Source organism: Pleurodeles waltl, chromosome 7, assembly GCF_031143425.1.
Source record: "Pleurodeles waltl isolate 20211129_DDA chromosome 7, aPleWal1.hap1.20221129, whole genome shotgun sequence".
Classification (NCBI taxonomy): Eukaryota; Metazoa; Chordata; class Amphibia; order Caudata; family Salamandridae; genus Pleurodeles; species Pleurodeles waltl.
In genome coordinates, this window is record NC_090446.1 from 282,051,881 (window position 1) to 282,071,605 (window position 19,725).

The 19,725-nt window shown below is 42.6% G+C and overlaps 1 protein-coding gene across 1 annotated transcript in view; it reads right to left on the bottom strand.

The window, feature by feature from the left end:
• The window catches only part of RNF114 (ring finger protein 114), a 145,756-nt gene that overhangs the window by 68,013 nt on the left and 58,018 nt on the right, over positions 1-19,725 (bottom strand). The window contains exon 3 of the mRNA XM_069243655.1: positions 10,906-11,012. Within this exon, the coding sequence (XP_069099756.1) occupies positions 10,906-11,012 (107 nt within the window). The remainder of the gene's footprint in view (positions 1-10,905; positions 11,013-19,725) is intronic.

Here is a 19,725-nt window from a genome sequence, read left to right on the forward strand (position 1 = left end):
GACCCGGTCAGAGAGATTTCCCTGATGCGGACACCACTGGGACTTCAGATCCCTGTGCAGAGCCCGCACATGTTATCTGGCATGTTAAACCAGCCTGATGCAAGAAACCATCAGACCCACAAGTCTCATCAAAATCCAGGCTTGAGGCTAAAACATTGGGATCACAGCTCGAATATCCTGGAATTTCCATGCCGGAGGGTAGTTGCAAAATTGTACTGTGTCCATAATAGCTCCGATGAAAGGGACTGTTTGGGAAAGGAGTCAGGCGTGACTTCAGCATGATGATAGTGAACCCCAACAAATAAAGAATGTGCGCCATATATTGGAGGTGGGTGACAAATGCCTGTGAAGAGCCCGCTTTCAACGGCCAAATGTTAAGGCAGGTAAAAACTGGAATCCCCAACATGCGAGGTGAGCCGCAACCACCACCTTTATTTGTCAGCCATGACCCTGCTGTCTTTCAAGTGCCTAAGCTGTCCTTCAAGCGCTGCATCGCCTTGTCACCAAACAGGTGCAAGCCATCAAACAGCATGTCCATGAGGCTCGATTGCACATACCCCAAAAAGCCAGGGGAACGTAGCCAAGCGTGTTGTCTGAGAGCCACTGTGGAGTCCACTGCCCTGTCAATGGAGCCAATGGTATACAGTCCACATCTTATTGTGAATTCTGCTTCATCCCAAATGTCAGTGATGGCTTGGCTAAGAGTCGATCGGATATCAGGAACCATGGGGAGCACTTGTGCCAATGAATCCCACAACATGTGGGAACAGCAGTCCAGAAGGTAAGCGGTGTTAAACTACAGCAGAGCCAAGCTGGTGGAAGAAAAGAACTTCTTCCTGAATGTGTCCAGCCTCTTGGACTCTCTACCCAGGCACGGCAGTGAGGAAAGCCCCTAGGCTGAGCTTTGCTGATGAAGTCTGCACCATCAGATTCTTAGGATTGGGATGCTGGGTCAGTAACATGGGGTCCTCATGAGCAAGAAGATGGAGGTGGGCCTCTTGGCGATTTACTGGAACCTCTGAATGTGGCTTCAACCAGGCCTGTCGACCAGACATCCATAAGTGCTTCATTAAATAGGAGCATGGGTTCTAAGCTTCTCAGGCCTGGCTGAAGTACCTCTGCAGTAAGTTGGTTTTCACTTCCACCACTGGAAGCTGGAGGTCAATGGTGTCAGTCGCCCATCTGATCACCATTGCAACAGATGCACTCTCCGAGGTAGCTGGACCAGGTGGAGTGACTAAACCGGTGTCAGGATAGGTGTCAAGCCCACTGGTATCACCCAACTCCTCATACCAGTTCCCTTAACAGAAACCCCTAACAATATCAGTGGAGTCTAAGACCCTCCCCACCCCAGACTCAGTCTCCTCTTCACATTCAGCATCCAGAGACAGAAGCACTGCATTAGAACCAAAAGCTTATAGTGAACCAGGTGGCACCGGCCTCAACATCGGACATTACAGGAACTGTTTTTCCCAGAGCCACAGGCCTGATTTTTGTCTGCAATGTTCCATAATAACAAAGACATATAAGTAAGTTAGACTTACCGAACACCCAAGATATGATGATAACAGAGCTCTAACAATAAATATATAGGTCCTGATGAAGGGTGAAGACTCTTTTGGGCAACAAGGGCCGAGATATGTTGACCATTCCCAAGTGTGATGTGTCGATAGTTAACACGTCCGATTAATATCCCACCTTTCACTTTTTTAATCTTACCCCTAGACCTTTTGAGGGTCGAATGCAAAGTTCTGTGTCCTTGGTGTAATCTCTCTAAGGGTTTTTAACCACGCCCATCAGTTTGGTTTGTTCGTCGGCTTGCCTTTTACAATTCGCTTCATTTCATTAGTGGAAGGCATGCATCCGTCATGCCTTTTCCGGTGTTTAGCCCTCCTCGAGCGCACCGGCCAACTACTGAAAACATAGGAGGCTCCATTTTTCCATATGGTTTCCGAACTACTTTTTCTCTTCATTTTCCAGGCGCTGCGATCTCGCTGGGCAGTAGTCGAGCGCTTTGCATGACCTCGTCCTTGTTACATGTCTAATTGCACTTTTGCCGGTTACATGGATAATTGCACTTTTGTAAATACGTTTCACTGTGAGCGAACTATTGTTTCCTTTTGTGTGTCTCCATCACGCTTCATGGTGGCCGTGGGCTCGCTTATGTGAAATTGTTTTACTTTTCAGTTTATGTGGCAAGAAAAGTCCGGTTAGGAGTTTAAAACGCAAATAGCTCTAACTCAAGCAAACGAGAGACCTGATGCATTGCAAATGCTTGTTTATTCACATTATTAAACTTCAGAGTTCAGTTACTGGAGGTAATTTTATTTTTTCGCTGCACAGATCGCACTACTGTCCTCCCAGATAGCGTTGGCCCTCACCTGGAGAAGCGAGTATCCAGGTGCGAAACTCAAAGATGACACCAATAAAAACCATAATGGTGATCACTTACACCACCAGTGGTAATTACTGCTTGACGGTTTCGGGACAACACTTAAGGGATCCTGTTTTCACATACCAGTATGGTTCACTCTCCTTTAATATTCAGAGTTGCACAGACTTAACATGTCTCACCCTTCTATGCTTGTCAAACAGTGAAGTGAATGACTTGCAAAGGCAGACTGATGCAGACTGGGCAATTATCAGAGCTGATTTGGTCTACAGAATCAATGGCCTAAGAAAGAATAGGGCATCTAGGCAGAATAGTATACCCACATTGGTTTCTGCAATACACCTGTAGCATTGATCTGAATGGTGCAAATTGGTATTCTAATGTCCTTTGACCAATCTAATAGCTCCATTGTCGTGGATCAGGCACCTGATCCATTAGAACTGCAAATTACATGCAAATTGCTCTTTTCAATGTTGAAGCAAAGGTGAATATCATGTTCACCTTCAAAGAGCGATGTCAACTGACAGATAATAGTAAGTTAATAGCATTCTATTACTCTGTTTTCCAGTCCTAATCTAGATTTATCATGAATGAGTCATGTTCATCTAATCCCATAAAGTAAAACTTTTAGGACTGCTTTATTTATCATAAGGCAGCATTCGACAAGGTAGATAGAGGAATTTTATGGATACAAGCTGGTGGATGGGAAATATCACATAGGTTGTTGTGGCAAACCAGGTATTTTCATGTGACATGGGAATAAGGGCAAAGTTATAGCAGACTGATAGAGTCTCCTTCAAAACTGACAATGCTCAAGCAGAGGTGCGTTCTCACACTTCTGCTGTACAGCCTCTATATAGGCAATTTGGGAGCTCACCTTAGTGAAGAATTTTTTTTTTATTTCAGCAAAATTAGGGATGCCACCTGTAATTGTCATCTGCTGAAAATACAATCACTTCAGCTAATACCAAAGTAGCAGAGTTCTTTGGCACAACGTGCTGTATACAATATTGAAAATAAACTTGTAGTGAACTTTATTAAGCTAGGGGGCACTTTTATGAAAAGTGATGTTGAACCTAGTGCAGCATCATTTTTCTAGCGCACCTTCCCGTCCCCTAACGCCACCAGTGTGCGCCGTATTTAAAATATGGCGCACCATGGCGTGAGCTAGGGAACTAGCATCCTAATTTTTGACGCTAGTTCGGCGCATTGCAGGATTAGCGTGAAAAATGTTGACGCTAATCCTGCAAAGCCCATTGAGGCCCATTGCAAACAATGGTGTGCCTCCTTTAAACGGCTGCTCTGAGCAGCGGTTAAAAGTGTTGAAATAATGGCACAAACAGATCTCTTAGATTTCTTTGCACCATTTTTTGGTCCCCCTTAAAGGGGGAACATCCCCTCTGCATACATTATGCCTGGCGCAGGCATAATGTAGCACAAAGGGTTCAAAGTGGTGCAATGCATGCACTGCGCCACTTTGTAAATTTGGCGCAGCAATTTTGGCCTCGTTGGTCCACATTAGCATAAAAAAATTACACTAATGTGGTGAAAGGAGTCGCTAGGGACTCTTAAATCTGACCCTAAATGTTTTATTGTTTACATGGAAACCAGAAATGTTTGCACAGTGGTAACAATCTGGTTAAGTAGGGAATTAACTGCAATTGTTTGAGAGTCTAATTCAATTAGGGAACAGGTCCACTAAAGGCAAAATAAATTATTTGGGTCTAAGTTAGTTAATCTAATATGTGTCCTAAGTAGAATTCATAACTATTTCTAAGCTCCCACAGTGAGCCCCATCCTGTCTGTGTTCAAAGACAGACCGGGCTCCGCCCCAGCACATGGTAAGATCACATTTTCTTGCAAACGTTTCAAATAGCTTGATCTGGCCGATTAGCTTTATGTGCCTCACTAAAATGCTGCTATCAAGGGGTATTTTGGCGCTACAACTGATCAATACTCCGATATATACTAGCCAAGCGTGTACAATTTTTGACAAGGAAGGATTTGGTTGAATTTAATTGGAAAATTAGAAACCTACAAATGAAGTTTCTAAATGACCCAAGTGATCACCTGCGATTTAGATCCTAAAGGGAAAGTCTGATGTCACTGAACACATGTATGGGTGAAGTTTAAGTACGAATAAGACCAATTTTACAACAGTTACGTTTAAAGCAGTTTTAAACCACAAACTATCAAAGTAAACAACAGCAAGTTATCAACAAGCACGGTAGCCTCCCTACCTGTGGAAATCGCTTGCAAGGAAAATGAGAAATACATTCTTCTGGGTTACATTTATTAATTCTATTATTATTATTAATGGGGAGTGCTGCAATGACTAATTTCTTGGACTCAATGCTGGTTATGTGTCAAAAGAGCAGGGAGTACAATCAGTACTTTCTGCATATGTCCTGAGCCCATAGACACATGTACACAATTAAATTAGCCAAGATTTCTACACACTGGTGTCTGACGCCACTCTGCAGCAGAGTCCTGAGCCTTAGAGCAGAGCATCTCAGGACAACTTCAACCGCTGTGAGGTTAACTGATCTAGTCTTACAATGCAGGTGAATTTACCATTCAACGTTCATGTTTTAGATATTACAAAAAATGAATGGGATACGATAACCAGATTTTCAAATTTTTTCAAGTACAGAAATCTGTTGTTAATCCTCCATATTAGGATTGTAAACCATTATCTTATTTCTACCATCATGTAACTAGAAATAATAATCGCATATCTGGGTACAGGTGACTAACTTCTATTTCAGTTTCTTTGCCATGCCTGCCTTTACTCAGACTTTGCATTAAAATAGAGAATAACCGTAACAAATCGCCTTCAGGTGGATCATTGATCAATTTGTGGTGTGACCTAAACTGATGGGTCTGTAGTGGGCTACATATGAACCTTAAACTTCACACCTTGTTGAGGCAGTACTGATTGTATTGGTTTACGCTCATATTCAAATGTTGCAGTTGCACATCACGTAGCACATAGCAAAGCTACTGACAGAGGGAGAGAGAGTTATATTTCTCTGCTAAGCTGTTCATGGGTGAGATGGCGGACTGACAGTAATGGGTTTTTTGAGGAGAAGCGTCAGAATATTTTCCTTTGGACTGGCAGGTAACTCAATGCTTTAAAGGTCCGAGGAGGGCATTCAAGTAGACAGACCTCCATTAGACGTATTATTTGTTGGTTGGTAAAGCATGTTGTTAAGACGCAGCTTTCTGATCTTGTTTTTGCATCCGGACAATCTATCTTGTTCTATCTTGTAGGGTCCATGCTATCACTGTGATGCACAAGATCTTGAAGTAGAATCGCTGCTAAAATGGTAGCATTGTAGTTGATGAAGGTAGGCTAGTTGTGACAGAAAGCCTATCGCAGGAGACATTTCCATATCTATCACAGTGAGCAGGGTAGGCCAAACAGGTTAAGTCCTTAAGGTGCAGAAAGAGGAGCTTTCTGGACAGCTAAGTGCTAAATACCATGTTTTATTGTATGAGCTACTGAGATATAAATGTGACAGAAACTCTATAGGGCCTGTTCCCAATTTTTAGCACGTTTAGTAGTCATAGAATATATAAAATACATTTTACGTTAACATTTAACATAAAATATATGTTTCTTTTTCCTGAATTTTTTTTCCCCACAATAGTTTACCATAGGGAGAGGGCACACAAGGGTCGAGAGCTCCCTTCTGAAAAGTGTAGGGGAAAAAAAAAATGATTCACCTTTATAATAAGTTAGTTAAAATACTTTCTGTTAAACACTAATGTAAATTAACCTCATAAATGCATTTTAAGCATAGAATAAAATGTAAAAAATGCTACAGCACTATTAACTTCATTTTTAGGTTGAGTGTAAGCGTTCAGCCTAGTGTTTACTTTTAGTATACTTCTTATGGCTTAAAGCAATTTCATTTGTTGGTTGAAGTGTACTTTAAAAATCCTTGCTTGGTAGAGGTCAGTTATGCCTTTTTCTCCCTTCCTTTTATGTTTCAGAGCAGTGACCAACTATTATATTATTCCACTTTGGTTTATTTATCTGTTGCTGTGATAGACTTTTTTTGTTATTTCTTTGGTGCTCCCATTTTCACTGAGTGTTTTAGGTTGGTAGCTGCCTGCCTTTTATTGCAGCATTATGTTCCTCCCACCTCCTCCCAGGTCGCAGACATTTGTTTTGACTTTATTCCAGTGCTGTCCTCGTTTACCTCTGGCTCCTAAACTAATCTTATTTTACAAAAGAAACACCCAGTCCGATAGCTCATTGCTCACGAAAGCCACAATATGCCCTTTGTGGTAGAATGTAGCTAAACCTAGAAGCAATGATGTGAAACTTGCTTAGCCTTGCAGTGTCTCTCTCTCCAGGGCACTGCTTATCTCCTTTATTGGGGCTATAAACCTTCTCAGGTTGCTCTGCTTGTTGAAATGAGAGGCAAGAATGCTTGCAAGACTTTTCATTCTGTTAAAGTAAAAAGAAAATACTTTTCCAGCCTTATTTACCATTTTCTGTTCAGATTTCTGATGTCGGAAGCTGGCAGTGACCACCAAAACATGGTAGGAAAGAGGAAATTATGAGACAGGGTTGACCAATTTATGTGGCAAGAAAAGTCAAGTACTGAATTTACAATGCCAATCGCTCTAACTCAAGAAAATGTGAGACCTATCGCATTGCAAGTGCTTGTTAATTATGTTTACATTTTTTAATTAAATCTTTAATTGAAAGATATCAAATTAAATGTTTCTGAATATTACTTTTTTTTTCTTTTTTTTTAAACACACAGATACTTAAAAACAATATTCATTTTATTATGTATTAATATTTACTAAAAGTGATGCACAGAATTCATTTACAGGAACGATGATATTTTAATAAAAAATAATCTTAAATTAATTTATAAATTCAAAACCAGTTGTTGAAATATTTTATCATTTAACAGATGTTTTATTTTTAGTTTTTATAACATTAAATTATATTTTTTTATATTTGTAACTATTTAAAATAATTTACTTGAACATAATTTCCTAGAGGGTTACACTTTAAGTCCCTAACTACACTATTATTTATATAGGAGGGTGCTGCTGTATCAGTCGTTGGCAATGTGTGGTGCTGGAGTACTACTATTTCCTTTTGGGACTAGTAACTTATACTCGTAAATTAGGCTTTCATCCGTTTTTCAGGGGATGGGGACGTTAAGTCAAAACCTTTGAGTAACCCTACAATCGGATTTCGTGAACAGTAGCCAAAAGTAATAAAGTTACTCAAAAGTGTAAGAATAAATGAATTGTGTAATATAGTGTATTATTACCTTTGTGAATAGTCCCCTAAGATTTCTGAGGGTGTGCTATGGACCGTAATTTGAAAACAGGAGACAGAATTTATTTTAAGGAGAAAGACAATCTAAAATAGATTGTGACAAGACAGGTCTTGAAACAATGATTTCTCCTATAGTTTGTTCAATGAAATCTTACAATCTAGTTCTTTGATTCTAATCCTGGGTAAAAACTGGATTGCTAATGCTGTATTTTGTGCAAACGAAGTCCCTGCAATTTCCTTTTAGATGTATACTCAGATGGTCTACAAAATGGGTGCTCACCATTCATCTGAAAAACTGCCTTTAGTGCAGAACTGTCGAAGGAAGGGCCCTCAATGCTTATTTGATGAATATAGAAAATTACATCTTCTACTTATCATACACAGAGTCATGTGTTCACAGAGCGACTGGGGAAAGGTTTAGTTTAGTTTAGTTTATTTCTATTTTTGCATGATTAATTAAAACCATTGCAAATAAGAAGCACAGAAGTCACCAACAACTAAAACCTTTATATATTTTAGCAGAAATAAAAGGCAGATTCATGATTAAACAAGTTAAGGAAGGAACATAAAAAGATTAAGTACCTTGTCATTACAGTTATTAAACATTTTCTATGTGTAAGGTTGATTCAAAGGCATTAACATATCATAATTGTAAATAGTGTGGTAGATCGATGGTCCAGTGATTAAACATCTCCAGTGCAGTGCGTATATCAGACTTGCGGAAACAATTGCACTCTACTGTCAAGGTATGGCGTAAAGTGACAGACTTTTTAAAAATAAGTCCTGTTAAAACAATTGAGGTAAATGAGGTTCAGAGCAGTGAATTACTGAGGTACGAGGTGCCCTGCTATCTCCATCTACCAATCTAAAACTATTTACACTGAAAGATATTTTCCATTGAGGGAACCGCTCTTCAAAGTTCACAGAATCAGGCTGGAATGATTTCTTCCTTGACCTCGAGTGTCCCTGCTAGGTGATGCAGCTAATTTGTTTTCTGCCTTCTATAGAAATCTCACAAAAGGGCAGTTCAGCTGTAAATCATCTGGCGGGAAGCGGTTCAGTACTGCCCGCCTGTGTGTACGGATCCCTCTTTGGTTAAAAAGTGTCTATAACATCACTCTCCTCTCTGCTATTAACTCCTTACAGACACACACCAAGTGTATCATGTCTTCTTTCCCCTTTCCACACAGCTGACAGTCAATCATAGTGGGGCTGCACTTCCATGGTGGTAGATGAGGAAGCCAAGGTAATAAGCCTGGATGGCATTTCGAAATGTTTCTTTTTTTAGGTTGGAGTACCCCATATGGAGGTAGGGTTGGGCTATCGTTTTTTCGTAGCTGTGCAGCACAAGCCATGCCTGTGCTGCCTTGTCCTCAATTAACGACACTGTTTTAGTGGTTTTGTTTATCACTTTTTTGAGGCAGCATTGTGTTACAGATAATTTGCAAAGATCCTGTAGACCAAAATTCATCACTGATTACATTCTGGTAAGCCTTGGTAGGAGAATTGCCCTTGGTCACCAATTCCAACCACAGATGTGTGTTCAGTGTGTTTGGGTCGGTGTTCTTAATTTTATGTCAGCGTTTAATGTAGGTGCCTCTCTTTGCAAGAGATTGTCTTTGAAAGCCAAATTCCAGTCTTATCTCAGCTGGCGAAGTATATTTGGGAAGGCTGAAGATCATTTTATACGCTCCGACTATTATCCCACCCAAAGTAGATGTATCTCTTCCACGTAATATCTCACTCCCATAGATTATTGTAGGGGTCAGTTTCGGTTGTAATACCCTGTGCAATGGTTTTTTACCGGGCCCACCACTTTCTTCTTTAGATTTTTTCAGTGCCAGTGCTAAGTGGTTCCCCTCAACTTCAGAGCTACTTTCTGCAGGTTGAATGATCCCTTTCTTTCTAAAATGATGCCCAAATATTTATACACCAAGACAGACTAAGCGTTAAGAGGCAGTATGCCAACTTGATGCTTAACTTTTCATGCTGTTCAATGACATTGTTTTCGTTAGCCCATTTTTTGTTTAGAGTATGTAGGAGTGGCATCAATGAGGTGCTGTAGGCCAACCGAGGTATGGCTTAACACCAAGTCGTCTACACATAGGTTATTAGAAAGGACCGTTCCATCCCACATCGGAGCATGAGGGTTACAGAAATCCAATTTTGGCGTTAGGCCAGCTAGAAAGAGATTAAACAAATTAGAGGCAAGGACGCAGCCTTGTTTCAGTCCTTTAGAGGTAAGAATACGTCTTGGAAGGTGCGTCCCAAACCCTAGTTTGACCAGTACTCTCAGGTCTGTATGTAACAAGATCAATAGCTTCAGGAGGGCAGGTGGAACTCAAATAGTAAGGAGAGGGCCATGATGTTGGTTGTTGTTCCCATATCTTTGCAGAATATGCTCTGGTTCTGCGGAATTATGCAGTTGGCTGAAGCCAAGATGTAAGAATTATTAATGATTATGAATGCTGTCTTTTGTCCAAATAAAGTCATTACAATTTCCTCTTGGAGGTATATTAGGATATTCTACTAAATGGGTGATCGGCATTTATCTGAAAATCTGACTTTAATTGCGAACTGTCAAAGGAAGTGCCCTTAATACTGATTTGATGAATATGGAAAATTACATCTTCTACTCGTTGTACTCAGGGGCATGTGCTTACACAGCGACTGGGGAAAGAGAAATGTGAGTCATTTCAGAATTTTCTTGCAAGCCATCCAATATACCAGAACTTACTGTCAAATTCTGTGTTAGTATGAAACACTAGTATGCAAAGAGACCAAACACAAACCAAGACAAGTGACATTAACTATTCACATGCATTTTAAGAAATATTTTCTTCTAACATCCATCCCAGACTGAAATATTTCAAATGAACAGAAATGTACTAAAATAGTACTATCAAAACACAAAAAAATATGTCCGTCAGTAAGCGCTTTGCACAAAAAATAAAAAATAAATGTAAAAATAAAAAAGTAAATTGAATATGCTGTTTTTCAGAATTCCTAGAAAATCATAATAAATACAAGTTCCATTTTAACGTAAATAACGTAAATGAAAAAATACACAAAGAACAAATATTATTACATTTTGAAAAGTACAAACACAATCAAAGGCTAAAGCATGTATAGAAATATCCCAAAATTCAAACAGAACAAGTGATCGCAAACAAACATTTTGCTGAAAAAAGCTCTTCACCTCGTTTCATGAAGCGGATCCTTAGTCGCGGCTTTAATGCCTTCCATGATGTAGCTCTGATACTTGGAACAGGAAGCAACATGGGCTCTCATCTTGGATAGGTAAACCTGTACAGAAAAACGACAGTGGGGAGCCGTTTATGATACACTTAAGCCATCCAGCTGCGCGGTATGGAAGAAAACGCTGTATCAGTGTTTTACGAGTTTTTCCTGCCCTGCTTCCAGCCCGTGCATAGCACCACAAAGGTGGTGTGGCCAATTAAATGGCTGAACCACTCGGTTTGCTTATCACCTGTGTGAGTGAGTTAAGGTAAAAAAAGAGGTACGTTCTATGCCTGCTCTCACAGTTCACAAGATAAATGAAATAATAGGTGTGGTCTCAATTATCACTTCACACTAGGCACCTTCTGTAAAGGCAAACTATCTTCAATGAAGCACCAATCTTTGACCAAAATATGCTACTATCCAGTGCACCTGGATACACTGAGCAGCTTATTATTTAATTCTTTCCAAAAAGAAATACAGTTTAATGCTGGCTTACACACAGAAAAGGCAGGCAAGTGTTCTGAAGGCAGGCAAGTGTTCTGAAAGCTGCGGACAGAGAGCCTACTATGGGAGGCCCTAGGGAGTCAACCACCATAGGACATCCCTCTGGTAAGTTACTCGAGGACTTGCATTATGTATCTGGGCTGCGAGCAGGACAGAAGCGCTTAAGTCAGACTTACCTGTGTCTTAAAGGATGGCATTAGGTTTCCTGGGACAACTTTTCAGTAGGCCCGTGCCTCCAAGAGATATGAATAGATTTGAAACCGCTGTCTAAATCTACCTAAAAATATTGAATATCACTCCGAATTGCTGTTTGAGAGCTATTTTCTGTGCCAACGCTCTGAGACTTACCATGCTCCCCTATTATCGTCTGATTTTTTAACTATTTATAGCACTATACAATGTGAAACATGATTTGCTGTGATTCATAAAGTGGTGAATTGGACAATAATTTAGGTTGCACATTTTTTACAGAGCTATTATTGGCGAATCGTGTTCGAACTGCTTGCTTCTGTCCAACTGAAAAAGAAGCGCGGTCTTAATCTATATGGTTAAAAAGTCTCCAAAATTAGGTGCATTTCTATTTCGTATAAGATATTGTGCATTTCATTTTTAGAACGTTTCAGCATACTGTCGTCAGCGATCTGATGCAGACCAACGCGTTAAAACTACATTCTGATCGAAACCAAGTTTAGACTCGTAAACAGCTTTCATAAACGGTGAAAACCCGAAATGCGCCTGGATGCCATAGAAGCCCATCCGGTGGCAATATCCGTTGTAAAGTTATCTGTTTGGCCCAAGAGAATTCTACCTACCCCCCCTGCCCACGTTCGCTAGCTGCTGATAATTCGAAATTTTATTCTTGCCTACTGAATTTCTATTTTTGTATATTGACAATTTATTCCAAGCTGATCGCATAAAACAGTGTTTTCGAATTGAAAGAATTACCACATTTTGGTGTTTTTGTGAAGATTTCTAGATTTCCGCTAATAAAGGTTTCCTGTCTGTCATTTTTTAGTGTCGAGCCTGCAACAGCACTTCGCCAGTGAGAGGCTGTTGTAGTTAAAACAGGGCTTCGAGCCCACCCATGGTTTACCATTTGTTGGCTTGGGTGACACTACTTTACAGCCTCGTAATTCGTCACTGGAGGCCATTTTATCATTTCTGTTCCTGTCTGTGGCGTAGGGACCAAGCAGTTAATCAGGGCTGTTCGCTGCTTCTGACATGATTGAGGTACTATTTTCTTCTTTAATTTCGAGTGCCTCGCAAACGGAAGGAGTGTGACTAGCAAAAACGTGCCAAGCAGGACAAACTAAATTGCGAAGTTCTATTTCTATAGTCAACTTTTTGTTTGTTTGTTTTGCTAAGCCTTTTTTTCTCACTTTGTACTCATGTTTTTTTTTATTTATTTTTTTAACTTCTAGTGCCCTGCAAACTCAAGGCACAAATTGATGCACAGCAGGACACAAAAAAAAGAAAAACTTTAAAAGATATATTTTCTATAGTTTAATTTTCTTTTATTTTGCCAAGTCTTCTTTTCTCACTTTTCACTCCGGTTTTGTTATGCTAGTGGGTGCTGTTCTTGAAAGATGACTATTATCTTGTTCTAAGTATTGCAAAGCAACATTGTTTCTTTCTGATGTGTAATTTGTAAAATTATACTTTAACACATAGTAATTTGCCCCTCTCCAATCCAAACCACTCACCCCAATCCACTCGTCCTCCACACTCTCATTCTCCCAACCCACACCCCTCCAAACCAAAACAATCTACCCCACTCCAATCCCAAAAAAACGGCCCTTCTCCAGTATAGCAATCCGTCCCACTACAATCCAAAACAAGCATTTACAATGCATCGGGTCTCGTGTTTGCTCATGTTAGAGCTGATCGCGTTGTAAACTCCTAACCCAACTTTTCACCTATCGGGCAAAAGTGCATTTATGTACATAACCTGAAAAAGTGAAACCAAGTATGTAAAGCGCTTGACTTCTGCCAAGCGAGATCGGGCTCGTAAATTAGAGAGAAAAAGAGTCCACGAGCCCGATGGAAAACAGCGAGCCTCGCATGTTTTCTGTACTTGGTCGATGCGCTCGAGGAGGGCTAGCCACCGGAAAAGGCATGACATATGCGTGCCTTCGACTAATGAAAGCAAGGAGATTTTATTAGGGAAGCCCACCAACCAATAAAAAACACTGACATGAAGTTGATAGGGCTCCGGGCCCTTTTCTAAATACAAAAGAGTCTCCCTGCTAAACGCATGCAACGCAGGCTCAACCCTAAAAAACTGCCCCACTCCAGTACAACAATTAAAAGCAATCTGTCCAACCCCAATTCAAAACAATCTGCCCACCCCAATCCAATACAATCTGCCCAACTCCAATCCAAAACAATCCGCCACACTCCAACCCAAAACAAGCCGCCACACTCCAATACTCCCAACCCACCCACTTCCATCTGCCCTCTTCATTTCAAAACATTTTGCTGCACTCTAGTACAGAAATCCAAAACAATCTACCCTACTCCAGTCCACAACAATCCGCCACACCTCAAGCTAAAACAATCTGCCCCAATTTAATCCACAATAATCTGCCCCACTCCAATCCAAAACAATCTGCCCCACTCCAATCCAAAACAATCTGCCCGACTCCAATCCAAAACAATCTGCCCCACTCCAATCCAAAACAATCTGCCCCACTCCAATCCAAAACAATCTGCCCCACTCCAATCCAAAACAATCTGCCCCACTCCAATCCAAAACAATCTGCCCCACTCCAATCCAAAACAATCTGCCCCACTCCAATCCAAAACAATCTGCCCCACTCCAATCCAAAACAATCTGCCCCACTCCAATCCAAAACAATCTGCCCCACTCCAATCTGCCCCAATTTAATCCAAAACAATTTGCCCCACTTTTATCCAAATAACGCTGCCTGCTCCAATATCTCACTCCAATCTGACCCACTCTAATCAAAAAGCAATCTCCCCCACTCCACTCCAAAACAAAGTCTCACTCCAATCCGCCCCACTACAATCTGCCCTAATTCAATCTGTCCCACTCCAATCCTAAGAAATCTACCCCACTCCAATCCAGTCCACTCACCATGATTTGCCCCACTCCACTTTTCTCTATTCCAATCCGCCCACTCCAATCTAAAACAAATTTGCCTACTCCATTCCAAAACAGTCTGCCCCACTTCAATCCAAAACAATCTGCCCCAGTCTGGTCGGTCCCACTATAGTCCTAAACTATCTGCTCCACTACAATCCTAAACAATCTGCTCCACTACAATCCTAAACAATCTGCCCCACTACCATCCTAAACAATCTGCCCCACTACCATCCTAAACAATCTGCCCCACTACCATCTGTCCCTGTACAAACCAAAACAATCTGCCCCAACCCAATCAAAAAGAAATCTGCCCCACTCCAATCCAAAACAATCTACCCCACTCCAACTCTATCTGCACTGCTCCAATCCAGTAAACTCCACTCCAATCCAACACAATCTGTCCCACTTCAATCAAAAACATTCTGCCCCACTCCAACTCAAAACAATCTGCTCCACTACAACCCAAAACAATCTTCCCCACTACTACCCAAAACAATCTGCCCCACTACTACCCAAAACAATCTGCCCCACTACTACCCAAAACAATCTGCCTGACTCCAATCCAATCCACCCGACTCCAATGCGCCCTACTCAAACGCGCCCTCACACCAATCCAAAACAATATGGCACACCCCAATCCAAAACCATCCGCCCTACTTCAATCCAAAGTAATTTACACCACTCCAGTCTGCACCACTACAATCAAAACAATCTGCCCCATTCCAATCTGTCCGAGCACATACAAAAACAGTCTCCCCCACTCCAACCTGCCCCTCTCCACTTCAAAGGAAAGTGCCCCACTACAATATGTCCCACTCCAACCCCAAACAATCAGCCCCACTCCAATACAAAACAATCTGCCCCACTTCAATCTAAAACATTGTGCCCCATCCTAAACTGCCCCACTCCGCTCAAATACAATCTGCCCCCTCCAGTTCACAACAATTTGTCCCACTTCAATGCAGAACAATCTTCCCCAATCCAATCCACCCGATTACAATCCACCACAATCTGCCCCACTCCAATCCACCATAATTTCCCCCACTCCAATCCACAACAAGATGCCCAAACTCCAATACACTACAATCTACCCCATTTTAATCCACTACAATCTGCCCCATTTTAATCCACTACAATCTGCCCCATTTCAACCCGAAACAATTTTCCTCATTACAATCCGAAACAATCTGACCCATTCCAATACAAAACAATATGTTCCATTTCAATCCAAAACAATCTGCCCCTCTCCAATCCATAATAATTTGCCCTGCTCCAGTCGGCAACACTCCAACCCAAAACAATTTGCCACAGTCTTGCCACACTCCAACCCAAAACAATCCGCCACACTCCAACCCAAAGCAATCTGCCACACTCCAACCCAAAGCAAGCCACTATACTCCAATCCAATCCGCTGCACTCCAATACTCCCAACCCACCCACTCCAATCTGTCTCCCTTCAATACAAAACATTCTGCCTCACTCAGATACCGAAATCCAAAACAATCTACCCCACTCCAAAACAATCTGCCCCACTCCAATCCACAACAATCTGCCCCACTCCAATCCACAACAATCTGCCCCACTCCAATCCACAACAATCTGCCCCACTCCAATCCACAACAATCTGCCCCACTCCAATCCACAACAATCTGCCCCACTCCAATCTGCCCCAATTTAATCCAAAACAATTTGCCCCACTTTTATCCAAATAACGCTGGCTGATCCAATATCTCACTCCAATCTGACCCACTCTAATCCAAAGCAATCTGCCCCACTCCACTCCAAAACAAAGTCTCACTCCAATCCGCCCCACTACAATCTGCCCTAATACAATCTGTCCCACTCCAATCCTAAGAAATCTACCCCACTCCAATCCAGTCCAGTCACCATGATTTGCCCCACTCCACTCTTCCCTATTCCAATCCGCCCACTCCAATCTAAAACAAATTTGCCTACTCCATTCCAAAACAGTCTGCCCCACTTCAATCCAAAACAATCTGCCCCAGTCTGGTCGGTCCCACTATAGTCCTAAACTATCTGCCCGCTACAATCCTAAACAATCTGCTCCACTACAATCCTAAACAATCTGCTCCACTACAATCCTAAACAATCTGCCCCACTACCATCCTAAACAATCTGCCCCACTACCATCTGTCCCTGTACAAACCAAAACAATCTGCCCCAACCCAATCAAAAAGAAATCTGCCCCACTCCAATCCAAAACAATCTACCCCACTCCAACTCTATCTGCACTGCTCCAATCCAGTAAACTCCACTCCAATCCAACACAATCTGTCCCACTTCAATCAAAAACATTCTGCCCCACTCCAACTCAAAACAATCTGCTCCACTACAACCCAAAACAATCTTCCCCACTACTACCCAAAACAATCTGCCCCACTACTACCCAAAACAATCTGCCCCACTACTACCCAAAACAATCTGCCCCACTACTACCCAAAACAATCTGCCTGACTCCAATCCAATCCACCCGACTCCAATGCGCCCTACTCAAAAGCACCCTCACACCAATCCAAAACAATATGGCACACCCCAATCCAAAACCATCCGTCCTACTTCAATCCAAAGTAATTTACACCACTCCAGTCTGCACCACTACAATCAAAACAATCTGCCCCATTCCAATCTGTCCGAGCACAAACAAAAACAGTCTCCCCCACTCCAACCTGCCCCTCTCCACTCCAAAGGAAAGTGCCCCACTACAATATGTCCCACTCCAACCCCAAACAATCAGCCCCACTCCAATACAAAACAATATGTTCCATTTCAATCCAAAACAATCTGCCCCTCTCCAATCCATAATAATTTGCCCTGCTCCAGTCGGCAACACTCCAACCCAAAACAATTTGCCACAGTCTTGCCACACTCCAACCCAAAACAATCCGCCACACTCCAATCCAAAACAATCTGCCCCACTCCAATCCAAAACAATCTGCCCCACTCCAATCCAAAACAATCTGCCCCACTCCAATCCAAAACAATCTGCCCCACTCCAATCCACAACAATCACAACAATCTGCCCCACTCCAATCCACAACAATCACAACAATCTGCCCCACTCCAATCCACAACAATCTGCCCCACTCCAATCCACAACAATCACAACAATCTGCCCCACTCCAATCCACAACAATCTGCCCCACTCCAATCCACAACAATCTGCCCCACTCCAATCCACAACAATCTGCCCCACTCCAATCCACAACAATCTGCCCCACTCCAATCCACAACAATCTGCCCCACTCCAATCCACAACAATCTGCCCCACTCCAATCCACAACAATCTGCCCCACTCCAATCCACAACAATCTGCCCCACTCCAATCCACAACAATCTGCCCCACTCCAATCCACAACAATCTGCCCCACTCCAATCCACAACAATCTGCCCCACTCCAATCCACAACAATCTGCCCCACTCCAATTTGCCCCACTGTAATCCACAACAATCTGCCCCACTCCAATCTGCTCCACTTTTATCCAAATAATTCTGTCCTTCTCCAATCTGCCTCACTCCAATCTGCCCCACTTTAATTTAAAGCAATCTGCCCCACTCCACAACAATGACGCACTCTAATCTTCCCCACTATAATCTGCCCTACTACAATCTGTCAGTCTCCAATCCAGTCTACCTCACCATGATTTACCCCACTCCACTATGCCCCATTCCTATCCGCCTCACTAAAATCTAAATCAAATTTGCCTTCTCCATTTCAAATAATCTGCCCTACTTCAATCTAAAACAATATGCCCATGTCTAGTCGGTCCCACTACAATCCTAAACTATCTTCCCCACTATAATCCTAAACAATGTGTCCCTCTACCATCTGCCTTACTACAATCCTAAACAATCTGCCCCTAGCCAATCCAAAACAAATCTGCCCCACTCCAATCCAATCCGCCCACCCAATTTGCTCTGCCCTGCCCCAAACTACTCCACCCTGCCTCAATCAATCCACCTCACCCTAATCCAATCTGCCTTTCTCAAATGCGCCCTACTCCAATCAACAATATGACACACTCCAATCCAAAACAATCTACCCCTCTCCATGCCAAAACAGTCTGCCCCACTTCAATCCAAAATAATATACCCCACTCCAGACTGCACCACTACAATCCAAACCAATCTGCCACTGCAATCCAAAATAATTTGCCCCAGTCCAATCCAAAGGAAAGTGTCCCAGTACAATATGGCCCACTTCAATCCAAAACAATCATCCCCATTCCAATACAAAACAAATTGCCCCCCTCCAGTCCACATCCATCTGCCCCATTCAAATGCACCACAATCTGCCCCATTCAAATGCACCACAATCTGCCCCACTCCAATCCACCACAATCTGCCCCACTCCAATCCACCACAATCTCCCCCATTCCAATCCACCACAATCTGCCCCACTCCAATCCACCACAATCTGCCCCACTCCAATCCACCACAATCTGCCCCACTCCAATCCACCACAATCTGCCCCACTCCAATCCACCACAATCTGCCCCATTTCAGCCCTAAACAATCTGCCCCATTCCAATCCACGACCACAATCTGCCCCACTCCAATCCACGACCACAATCTGCCCCACTCCAATCCACGACCACAGTCTGCCCCACTCCAATCCACGACCACAGTCTGCCCCACTCCAATCCACGACCACAGTCTGCCCCACTCCAATCCACGACCACAGTCTGCCCCACTCCAATCCACGACCACAGTCTGCCCCACTCCAATCCACGACCACAGTCTGCCCCACTCCAATCCACAACCACAGTCTGCCCCACTCCAATCCACAACCACAGTCTGCCCCACTCCAATCCACGACCACAGTCTGCCCCACTCCAATCCACGACCACAGTCTGCCCCACTCCAATCCACGACCACAGTCTGCCCCACTCCAATCCACGACCACAATCTGCCCTACTCCAATCCACGACCACAATCTGCCCCACTCCAATCCACGACCACAATCTGCCCCACTCCAATCCACCACAATCTGCCCAAATCCAATCCACAACAATCTGCCCAAATCCAATCCACAACAATCTGCCCCATTTCAGGCCTAAACAATCTACCCCATTTCAATCCAAAACAATCTGACCCATTCCAATCCCAAAAAATATGTCCCATTCCAATCCAAACCAATCTGCCCGC